We start from the raw sequence: 13,013 nt of genomic DNA, 5'->3' as shown, positions 1-13,013 counted from the left end.
TCATCTGTCTGTAAACTTTTCACATTTTTGACTACTTCTCCAGAACCACTGTGCCAATTTTAACCAAACTTGACCAAAAGCTGACATCCTTGGGTGATGGGCTTTTAAAGGGGAGATAATCACAAAATTGCAAAAATAGGGTGGGGTCATTTAAAAATCTGCTTCTCAAGGACCACTGAGCCAGAGAAGGTGATATTTACATGAAAGCTCCATGACATACATGTATAGTGCAGATTCAAGTTTGTTGAAGTCATGCGCCTGGGGCCAAGATGAGGCCACGATAGGGTTTTACATACCAATAAATAGATTTTAAAAAAATCTTCTTAAGAACCATTGGGCCAAAGAAGTATACATTTGCATGAAAGCTTCCGGACATAGTGCAGATTTAGGTTTGTAAACATCATGGTCCTTGGGGGTAAGATAGTAGGGGATCAAAGTTTTTAAATACAAATATATATGGAAAATCATTTGAAATCTTCTGAAGAATCACTGGATCAGAAAAGTTTACATTTACATGAAAGCTTCCTGACATAGTGCAGATTCAAGTTTGATAAAATCATGGCCCCCAGGAGTAGGTTGGGGCTACAATAGGGATCAGAGTTTTGTAAGTTAATGTCTATAGGGACAATATTTTAGATATGAGCTAAGGTGACTCAGATGAGCGATGTGATTCATGGGCCTATTGTTGTAAATTGTTGGAGAATATAATGCAGGAAGCTATATATAGATTTCAATGATGTCACAATACCATGAATCTCATGACGTGATGGGCAAGGGAAGGCATTACATGTATTGGTCAGCAGGTCTTTTTTATGGTCACTCACTTCCACTGACTATTGATGTGCCAGTGTAGAGGGAGTTTAGTATTTGTTGGTATTATATTTAAAACTGTCCAAAATATTGATTTTTGCATGCACTGGATGTATTTAGATAGGGAAAAAATATGCTCGCAATGCTGATTTCTATTGCAAGTTTATCATCATACCTTGGTCGAGTATTTGTCATGATGTTAAATATATCGTTGTATATTTGATCAATTCAAGTATTGTCAATGACTCTTTCCTTCATCACAGATTGCACGATTATTTTGCCGGTGTTCTGTGATGACAGCCAGCAGCTGAGGGATGCTATTCATAGCTTTAAAACACTTCTACATTCGATCAGAGGCAGCAAGGTAATCGCGATATCTATATCATACTGTAGTGGTTAAGGCAGCAAGGTAGTTGCGATATTTATGTCATACTGTAATGGTTAAGGCAGCAACCACTTTCAACCATTAATATTGATAAGTCACATGAGGATCAATCCACCTTAACAAGTGCATGTTGTTTAACAACTATTTCGAACGTGAAAGGTGAAGATGATATCGAACAGTGATCAATCTCGTAGCTCAAATAGCAGGACAAATACTGCCAATAATTGGCCAATTTTTAAAAATCTTCTCTACTACTGTACATGTATAAAAAAAACCTAAATGCATTGTGATGTAGAGCAGGAAGTCCTTTACCAAAATTTTCAATATTTTGGTCCTATGGGGTAAGGTTTGGTTCCAGGATTAAGCCAAAATTATCATAGTGATTATTATCTTTATCATTTGAAGGACATTCGTAAGTTTGCTGGTTCAGTATAAAAGATAAAAGTGTATTTAGGAAATGCAGAAAAGGATGTATCATGATTGTGAATTTCGCAAACCCTCGGGTTTTGATTCTAGGATGGGTCCAAATTAGTCCTATCGTTTAATGTTACACCTGATCAGGATATAGGGCTCATGGCGAGTTTGACCGGTCAACAGGGGATGCTTACTCCTCCTAGGCACCTGATCCTACCTCTGGTATGTCCAGGGGTCCGTGTTTGCCCAACTATCTATTTTGTATTGTTTATAGGAGTTATGAGATTAATCACTGTTCGTTATCTTCACCTTGCATGTAAAGCCTTTCATCAGTATTGGCACTTACAGAGTCTTTAAGTTTGAAGAACATATCTTGTTTTATACAGTTACTAATTATCAGAATTTAGCTTAGATATTTAAAACAGAAATGTGCTTTTAGATTTCATAGCTCTTGGGACTAGTGATACTTTTAACTAATACTCAGGTGACCAATAAAGCCTGGAGGCTAGTGATTCTTTTAACTAATACTCAGGTGACTGATAAGGTCCGTGGGACTAGTGATACTTTTATCTAATACTCAGGTGACCAATAATGTCTGTGGGCTAGTGATACTTTTAACTAATACTCAGGTGACCAATAAGTCATGTGGGCCCCTTGTCTAACACATGTTCCTCTTTCCTCCAGTGCATTGTGATACAATACTTTTCTGTATGGATATGAATATTTGATTTCCATAGCCTCTAGACTATTTTCTGAGGTTTCAGGGAACAGCAATAGTAAATGTTCTGAAACAGGCATTTTTGAAAATGTTCTTTTTCATTGGAGCATTGAAAAAACCTGAATCTGGAAAGCTATGGACAATCTAGTATCATTTTTAAAAAAATAATCTAAGCCTCGTTTGATTGAACTGTCCATTGAAGAATTGATGTATGTTACTCAGGTTGCCGTGCAGGCCGATAGGACTCTTGTTACGGTATACAATCCAAGAAAACTTATTCATGCAAAATGTAGGGACTGATGTAAAACAAATATCTGAACAGTGATTTGTGATGTTATCAAAAAATAAGTAGTAGAAATGATTGCATCTTATTCTTCAGGTTCAGTTTGCAGAAGAGAACCTAATGGAAAATTTCACGAGTGATTTTCTGAAATCAAGCAGTTTCTACCAAGTTGTCATCATATCAAGCAACAGCTTGATTCAGATCTACTCAGCCCTGGAAAGAATCCGATCTCATTTCACAATAAATTCTCTTGCCTATTTAAATGGAAATCTGTCTCATGAAAGCCAAGCTTTCCTGCACTGTGCCGCATCCTTAGACACCATTCACAATTTTGTGAAGTCCAATCAGCAACGAATCAAAAAACCCTTACTTATTTCATTTTTTCCAAACATTGCGACCAAACTTTTGAATCCTGACGTTGAAGAACAGTTTGTCCTGTCGGACATAGTGGATGTAGAAGGTATCGTGGAGTGTATCGTTAGAGACGCAGAAATTCGTAAACTTGTCAACTTTCTGCATGATGATGACGAAACATTACTTCAGGAAGAACTCGGATCCTCGTCACCCGAGTCCATGGAGCTCCGCGAAAAGCTTAGAGACTTGTACAAAACAGAAATGAGAAACGACACCCCGAATAAGAGACTGGAAGAATCTCTTAAAACTTACACCGCGGTCAACGACACGTCATTTTGTAACCATCAAGAAATGGTGACTAATTATCACATTGCCTCGCATTTTGACAACAGATGTCTCAACGTGAATCCGGTCACGTGGTCCCTGCTGCAGTGTAATCCAAAAGAAGCCATGATTGATCCCTATGATACCCACTTCACCCACCCACCTTACATGGAGGGCGAGGTCCCGCTGTCAGACTCCAGGGCTCCTTTGGATAGCGATTATGTCTCTATGGTTCAGTCGGAGCAGGAGAGGAACTTTTTGACGGCGGGAAATGTGACCGATTTCATTCCTCCAGTGGACTCGGATACGGAAAGCGTAGACAATCAATCCCTTTGCCAAAAGATGCTGGAATTCAATCAACGAAATTTGACGAAATGGAACACAGTAGCAAAATAATTTATTTTTACACACAGTAGCTCCCATTGATGTCAATGCAAATCTACAATATTGTGTAGAAGTAGAAACGTGGGTATTATACTACTCTATTTACAGAGTCTGTAGATTACTACGAGTTAGAATATTGTTGGGGTAGCAATTTACATTACTGATAAGTTTCTAGAGAATTTTATTGATACAAAGTGTTTTGATTTGAAGATATTTTATTGTATATATATATATATATAGAAGCAAAAGAAATACGACTGAGAAATAAGTTCTAAAACACGTGGGACCTTCTCTCAGTGTAACGGTTAGAGAAGATCTGATTTTAATTAGATTATTCTCCTCCTAATGACTGGGTATTGTGAGAATACATTTTTTTAAGAACCCTTTTTCAATTCATCAAACAAAGCCTACGCTCCTAGTAGAGCAACAAAAGGAAATTTCAGTCTTAACGTTTGGTGAATGTGCATACATGTGAATGCTGGTTTTAGACAGTTAATGTTGACACGTGACTGCTGGTTTTAGACAGTTAGTGTTGACACTAGATGTATACACGTGAATACTGGTTTTAGACAGTTAATGTTGACACTAGATGTATACACGTGAATGCTGGTTTTAGACAGTTAGTGTTGACACTAGATGTATACACGTGAATGCTGGTTTTAGACAGTTAATGTTGACACTAGATGTATACACGTGAATGCTGGTTTTAGACAGTTAATGTTGACACTATAGATGTATACACGTGAATGCTGGTTTTAGACAGTTAATGTTGACACTAGATGTATACAAGTGAATGCTGGTTTTAGACAGTTACTGTTGACACTAGATGTATACACGTGAATGCTGGTTTTAGACAGTTAATGTTGACACTATATGTATAGTAAATCAGTAGCAACTGATGATCAGCATTGTATTCAGAGATTGAAGTCAAAAAATAATATTTCCTGTTGACGAATTTTTATCGTTTTAACTATTTTTTTTATACTTAAATTTGTGGATAAAATATCTTTCTTTTTTTTTTAAATTCTCCGATATTCTTCTACTTAAAGGGCATTATTCTTTCTTTTTTTTTGTATGAAACTTGTCGGTATGATTTAGATGACACTGGTTTTCCAGTGTTATATATATATATATATATATATATATATACTGCTAATTATGTTTTGACCCAATCTAACGATTTATATTTGAAATATCAGCTTTACATTATTTAGCAGTCAATATGTGATTGCCTACCGAGTTGATCTTCTAAATCAGAAATTTAAGGCCATGTGAGTTTTTAAAATAGATTTTATGCATTTATGTTCATTGTACTTATAAAATACATATATACTACGCATGCTTTGGTAAGGATGGGCATTATTCAGAGACTAGTTCATTAAATATTTTGTTGATTTTGCGGGCATTAATCAGAATGTTTTGTTTTGTTAAAAAAAGATTTTAATGATGATATTGATATTCTTTCTCTGTCTCTCTCTTCCTCTCTCTCTCTCTCTCTCTCTCTGTCTCTCTCTCTCTCTCTGCTTTAAGCTTTCTAAGTCTGTTGATTATAAGGGGATCTGTTACAGTCAATGAGAAAGTTGAAGACCATTATATTGTATCACTATCATGACGGTAGATATATATATAGTCAATATACACCCTGTGTCTGTGTGATGTCTCATACTACATACCGGAGAGATATGTCATTTCTGTATGAATTAATGTTTTAATCTGCTCAAACAGATTACATATTCTGTATAGATTTTTTTAATTGTATTTTTGAGATAATGGAGGTCACAGGTGTTATGCTTCACGGCTATATACTAGGGGTGTGTATTGCTCAAGATTTTCCGATACGATACGATACAATATTTTCTGATGCGATATCCGATATATTGGATATACAAGGTAGTTAAGCATTTCCTGAAGTAAAATATCAAAATTTAAAAAAAAATGGTTTAATATCTATTATTTCACAACAAAACAAACAATGACAAATAAAGTCTGAGGAAACTCCAATGTCATAATGTAAAAGCGAGGATTAAAGTCTGAGAAATCTCCGATGTGTCACAATGTAAAAACAGGGATTAAAGTCTGAGAAAACTCCAATGTCACAATGAAAAAAGCGGGGATTAAAGTCTTGAGGAATCGTGTTCCTGTTAGAAGCCATTTTCAAATTATGAACTTCAATCCCGACTATTAAAAGGGCTATTTTAAACCCCGACATTATATCGTATCGTATCGTATCGTCGAAACACTGTATCGTATATCGCTGGACAGGCATATACCGGTACATTTCGATATATTGATTCACCCCTACTATATACCGACATCATACTGAGTGTTGGTAATGATGTATACACGAGTTGTGATTCTCAATGAGAATTTGAAATCCTTCATAAGAGATTTTATTTGACCAAATGCACAAATATTCAGACAACCATCGTGTCCTGCCTGTGAATACAGATGTCCAATATTTATATTGATAGGAGTTTGAAATCCATTTTTCTTTATTAGTAGTGAAAAATATATATTCACATACTCATATATAACAATTCGTTTGAAAGAAATCCAGAAAACAGTGTATAACACATGTATATTACATGAAGGATTACATTTCCAGTGATTCTGCTGGGGTATATTAATGATAGTGATAACCAGTTCCTCATGAATGCGATGCACGTGTAAACAATGCGCGTGTGATTCTTCATTAATTATATCATATTCTAACGACGGGGAATTCCGACGGAAATGAAAATAGAGTGTAATGTAAGAAATCAATTTGAAAATACACGAGCGTGAAGAGGGTACAGAGTTACACGCCGCCCTACTTTTCATAAAGCGCTTACATTCTTCATGACGTATGACGGCGTGGAGCGTCACAGTCCATGTCCTCATGTATCATCAAAAGGGAAAATTATTTCCGAAATGGTGGAAAATATTAGAAAGTATATCTAGCGAATACAATTTAAAATTTAAAAAAAAAACGTGGTACACTTCCTGTACTGAATGTCTTACTTGTAGCCGTGTAGTGTGATTAACAAGGAAATATAAACTATACCATCAATGAAATCTTTAAAATGTGTGTAATGACATTATGATGTTTGAAACTAAAGGATTAGCCTTAACAGCAAAATCAGTTTAATCTAGAGTTAAGGAAGGATATAAGTGGGGCTCCTTTAAACGCGCAATCTACAGATTTCCAACCTATCGCAAAAAGTTTTAAACGCATGGATTCTGAAAGGGCCAATAATATTTTTCTAATTTAATTTTGCTACCATTTTATAAACCACCGTTTGAAGAAGTATGACAAAATAATGTTTACATTATGTAAACCGATTGCAAAAACACTGGAAAGTTTAGAATTACTATACATGTGATACAATAATATAGAGATGGTATTAGTATAGATAAACTATTAAAACGATATTCTTCAGTATAATCGTAAAGAATAGATATTAGGAAATCGAGGCCAAAAGTTTTAGAAATACGAGCTAGGAATCTAATAAATTTGGATGCTCTCATGTTCACAGCAAGTAGTGCAGTACCTTAACGAGTTGTTGTATATAAGTACAGGGTTTCTGGTGCCTTCACGTTGTGCAGTGTTCAACTCATGGACAAGTCGAAAGAGTTCATGTATCGTTGTTTCTTGCTCAAAAATCTTTTACTAGAGTAACATTGTTATAACATAGGAAAATTATAGGAGACAGACAGGAATACTTGAAATTGTTCTGGCGAATTCGTTTTGATGATTTATCTGTGTGTTGCAGTGTATCTTTTGGGGGGATGGAGGTTCAGTTCATTTATATTTCTTTTTCTAATCTTTTTCGGGGTGTACTAAATATTTTTTTCAAGATGTCATTATTTTAAAGTGTGACTATAATTGCACACTTTTTTTCTTGTCATCAGATTATTTTGTGGAACAGGATAATTTTGGGATGGATATTTATTATTATTATACACGACTTTTAGTTATTTTAAGTTGTTAGCATTTTATAGAGATATTTTTAGCGTATACCTATGTTTGAAGGACAGGTGCAATTGTATATTAAACAACCTCTTGAAAGAAGCATTGCTAGCACAGGGAACAGGATAATTTTGGGATGGATAGACCTGCTAGGAAGTTCAGGAAAGCATAGATATACAAATATGCTCAAATGTATTGAGCAATATGGTGTCTCAATAAACAAGGAATGTAGGTAATGAGGTTTTCGTATCCGTTATTTTCAAATAAGAAAACTTCAAAACTATATTTAAAATTCAATAATGTCTGAAAGTCAGAGACGCTGCAGATTTATTGCCATGCTTAGTCTGTTTTAGACTATATTTTGATTTGGTTTTAACCATTTTTATAAAAAAAAAATAAGATTCATAGATGATAGACTTGTATTTGTATTTTCCCTCAGAGTATGTCAAGGTTCCCCTTTAACGACACTGTTGTTCTGTGTTGTTCATCTCGTGTTCATTCCAGAAACTGTCAGGCATCATTCTGTTGTTGCTTCAGTGTAAGAATGAGTGTAACAATTTTGTAATTTTGATTTTATTGTAAAAAAAAAAAAAATGGAGAGACGATGAACGAAGTATTAAAGGACAGGTGGACTCACGGGTGACACATTTCACGTAAACGGCTTATGTTACAAGACCTCATTTCCCTTTGTTGTATGTGTTAAAGAGGAAAGATGGTGGTTCCTTTCTTTGTTGGTTTTAGCTCTCCTTTTTAAACCATAATCGGTGCTTATTTTGAGAAATCAAAACCTGTCCCATTACTGTCTTGGTTCACGGTTGACGTTTTCATCCACTTGGCCAAACTTTCTACTTGGCACTAGTTTTACTTGGAGGGATCATTGAGCCTTGTCCTCTTTCATGGGGAGCTAGGTGGGAAATAGGACGGGATTTTAACAATTTTCTCGTGAAATACAGAGCCAGAAAAGTCGAAACGTGTTCTCCTCGCGTTAACGTTATAGTCTGAAATACTTCATGTTTGATTCATATTATTAGAGTTGTTGGGGAAAAAACCCCACATCAATTGACATCTCCTTTCTTAAGCAAGGAAAATGTGAGATGATGTACTATGTACTTATCTGTTTACTTACCAGTACTTATTTGTCGGGATTGACCTTACATTTAGAACAATAAAGGAGAATTTGATGATTGACGATTAGTGTTCTCACGTATATTTATTTTTAAGACATACTGTCGAATTTCATTAATGTATACGTTAATATTTTACACACTTTGTAATTCTCCGGCGTCTATTTTATTTCGGGGAAGGTATGTCTATGTTCAAATGGCAAAGTAAAAAGCTTAGCCACCTTTTTAAAAATAAAATAATGTTTTGTTATTGAACGTTATATTTTGGGGGGAGGGGATTTCATCCCTTTCTTTTTCTTTTACGAGATGGATTAAGAATTTTGATTATTTGACGAAAGTTTTAGATTGTGGTGCCATGATATGAGAGCCCAGGTGCGTTTCACAAGTATGTGTGGCTCTGGTAAATAGCATTTCTGACTATTGTGATAAATTATCAGGTGATTTATCGTGGCTAACTATGTTGTTATGACGTTGTAATAAATAAAATATATTGTGATGATATATTGTATAAATATATTTGTGATATAACAAATTTTCTTTCTTTTTATTTGAGTATCACTTCAGCTCCTGTAGAAGTGGTGAGTTGAAGTGATGAGTAGAAGTGATGGGTAGAAGTGATGAGTAGAAGTGATGAGTTGAAGTGATGAGTTGAAGTGATGATTAGAAGTGATAAGTAGAACTCATGAGTAGAAGTGATGGGTAGAAGTGATGAGTTGAAGAGATGATTAGAAGTGAAGTGTTGAAGTAATAATTAAAAGTGATGAGTAGAAAATATGAGTTGAAGTGATGAGTTGAAAATATGAGTTGAAAAGATGAGTTGAAGTAATGAGTAGAAGTGAGGTGTAGAAGTGATCAGTAGACGTGGTGAGTTGAAGTGAGGTGTAGAAGTGATCAGTAGAAGTGATAAGTCGAAGTGAGGTGTAGAAGTGATGAGTTGAAGTGAGGTGTAGAAGTGGTGAGTAGAAGTGATGAGTTAATGTGATGAGTTGAAGAGATGATTAGAAGTGATGAGTAGAAGTAATGAGTGGAGATTCAAGTTTGTAAAAATAATTTCCCCCGGGGTAAGTTGGGGACACTATGGGGGATCAACGTTATACATGCGAATATATAAAGACAATCTTTAAAAACCTTCTCAAGAACCAATGGACCAGAAGAGTGGAGATTTACCCGAAAGCTTTCTGATATAAAGTAGATTCAAATTTACTCAGATCATGGCCACCAGAGGTACCACTGGGCCAATTTCAATCAAACTTGGAACAAATCATCCTTTGGTAAAGGAGATTCAAGTTTTTTCAGATGAAGGGCTATGTCTCTCATTTCTTTCCAAAATTTTGGAAAGAGTGGTATCAGCTCGCATAGGGCACCATATAGATTCAAACAACCTAAATGACGTGACCCAGTCTGCATATCGTCCTTGTCACTCAACAGAAACAGATCTTCTAAGGGTACACCATGATATTGTTATCATCTACAGAATATTGCACGGATTCGTTCTTTCATCAATGATGACGCCTGCAAGACACTTGTATGTTCTCTTGTGTTATCATGCTTGGACTATGGGAATGCACTATTTAAAGGGCTACCCCCAAACAGATCTGAGCAGGCTACAGATAATCCAAAACTCAGCAGCTCGACTTGTTGCCCGGGTCAGGAAGCATGACCATATATCACCGGTGCTTGTGTCCTTGCACTGGCTTCCGGTTGATTCCCGTGTTGAATACAAGATTTTACTACACACATACAAGACACTAAACGGATTGGCATCGGCCTATATCAGCGACCTCATCACTGTGTACGAACCAAAACGATATCTGTCTTCATGCAATTCACGATTGCTAGAAAAACCCTGCGTTCGTACAAAGACCTATGGAGATCGAAGGTTTGATGTAACAGCTGCCACACTATGGAACAGTTTACCGATAGACATCCGTTCGTGTGGCGCTGTCAAAAGTTTTAAGACAAACCTCAAAACATATCTTTTTATGAAATCTTATAACCATACTTTGTAATATATTCTTTTTTAAAGTATAGGCTGGTTTGTCGCATGAACTCGTAATGTTTAAATTGTTTTATTTTATTGTATGTTATATTGTATGCTCTGATTAATCTTATCATGATTTTACATCGTTAAAGCGCTTGGAGTAATTACAAATTATATAATGCGCTATATAAATGCCGCACATTATTATTATTATTAATATGTCCCCTTCAAAGGGGAGATAATCACAGAAATGCAAAAAATAGGATTGAGTCATTTAAAAATCTCAAGAACCACTGGGGCAAAAGAGCTGAAATTTACATGAAAGCTTCCTTACAAAGTGGAGATTCAAGTTTGTAGAGTTCTTGGCCACTGGGTTTGGAAGGGGCCTCAATAGGGGATCAAAGTTTTACATGCAAATGTATAGGGGACCACACTTGTCACAAATCATCCTTAGATGAAATTTGTTAATATGAATATATATTACATATGATAATTGATGAATTTGTAGTCAAGTTTGATCATTAACGAATATTTAGTCGTTACCATTGAAAAAGGGTGTTTTTTTTCTGAACCTAGCTGCTTGTACATGTATAATGATAGTTTTGCTCAAGCTTGTTTACTGCTAGGAACTGCTGCTCTGGTGAGCGATGTGGCCCATGGGCCTCTTGTTAGTAGAGGGTGAATATCTCTAACGACCCTGTAGCAACCACTAATGATATAAAATCCACTAATGATAAAATTTGCATTAACGGATGCATTTGAGTTCGCTAATGCACAAACTTATAGTGCGCGAAGCTTGCGTCGCGACGAGCTCGCTACAATGATTACGCAATTGAGTCAAGTGGTTTGCTCTTCATCAGCTGAAAAATGATGGGGACTACCCATAATGCCTACGGAAAAATGTCGCCGTCACTGGTATACTTCATTGACAACCCCAATCGGATCACGCGCTCATCATTTTCCGTAACCGGTAAGAAGACTCAGACGTGGATCGGCGCAAGAAATTGCATCAAATCGATGCATTTCTTCGCCGGAGGCGCATCCGTGGATGAGTGTTAAAAGGCCAGAACCGAATCCCTGAATAATATGTTATTCATATTTTCACCACAGATTCAGTTTTGGTATCATTAACGTCTTATTCACTCTAATACATAACATGTAAGTGGAAATTGATAGAGGTCGAAGCCCTCTCACGGCCCTTTGGTATCATATCATTGGGCCGTGAGAGCGGAGCTCTCCCTATAGGTAACACGTATATACATGTTTAAAAGGGAAATACAGGAAAATAATGAAAAATTAAACCATACCTATGGAACTTGAAAAGTTTGGTACCAATGGCGTCGATTCGAATATTAGTGCGTGGACATGTATTCCTCCATTTTGAATCTCGTCTTCCCTAGTTCACGTCGTTCTGAGATGTTACATAAAATCCGTAAAAGCATGTAAATCTTATTTTCTTAATCATATATAATCACTCCACGATTAACGCCATGTTTTTTGTTGTGGTTCAAACGCTATGTTTGTAAATTTGCTAAATAACGACGCTGAATATGACATCACAATGTACTGTTTATATCAATTGCGTTATATTTCCCGCGTTCAATATATAGGCGGATCAAATGTCCAAAATTAGGATGCTTTGATACAGCTCCGTCCGCGTGCTAACTTCGGGTTGTTTTTGTCCTGTTTTGGATATAGATACTAATGCCAAAACTTTTATGCTTCGCCCTCAAACACGGTCACGCCGTAAAACATATTAGTGGTACAATACCTTAGATGTGTATAATAGCGAGCGCAGCGAGCCAGCGCGAAAACGCGCTCGTACTGCGAGCTCTAATGACTAGAGCGCGGGAAATAATCCGAGCTAAAAGTAAAAATTTTTAACGCCAATCCCAGAAGTCCCTTGTCAAAAATCGCTGAGATCTCGCAAAGTCACACCTTGGAATATGATTGTGAACTTACGTGGATTATCATCTTGATCTTGTGGCCTCCTAGCCTCAAAATGTAGTGCACCATTCGGCGAAATTTTTAACGAAGTGCAATGTTTATGAAAGGCAGGCTAATATGATGTGTGACGTCATGTCTACGTTTTGACGTACGTCACAATAAGACAGGCAGTGGTGGATCTAAATACGTACTTGTTAAAAGTCATACTACCGGGTCGTAATCGATTAAAATACTAAATTCTCAATAGAAATGTATTATTCTAACAAGAAAAAAGGGAGACTGACTTCTTAAAAATTGTTAGAATATGTGAGGGATTACAGGTACTGAATTAGTGCTATTT

At 36.1% G+C, this 13,013-nt stretch overlaps 1 protein-coding gene across 1 annotated transcript in view; it reads left to right on the top strand.

The window, feature by feature from the left end:
- LOC125656315 (uncharacterized) overlaps nucleotides 1–9,277 on the top strand; it is a 74,467-nt gene extending 65,190 nt beyond the window's left edge. The window contains exons 11-12 of the mRNA XM_056145209.1: nucleotides 1,074–1,174; nucleotides 2,707–9,277. Coding sequence (XP_056001184.1) covers nucleotides 1,074–1,174; nucleotides 2,707–3,684 — 1,079 coding nt within the window. The 3' untranslated portion in view covers nucleotides 3,685–9,277. The remainder of the gene's footprint in view (nucleotides 1–1,073; nucleotides 1,175–2,706) is intronic.
- The last annotated feature ends 3,736 nt before the right edge of the window (nucleotides 9,278–13,013 follow it).

The sequence above is a fragment of the Ostrea edulis genome, chromosome 7 (assembly GCF_947568905.1).
Source record: "Ostrea edulis chromosome 7, xbOstEdul1.1, whole genome shotgun sequence".
In the NCBI taxonomy this organism is placed as follows: domain Eukaryota; kingdom Metazoa; phylum Mollusca; class Bivalvia; order Ostreida; family Ostreidae; genus Ostrea; species Ostrea edulis.
This window is presented reverse-complemented; position numbering and strand designations above follow the sequence as displayed.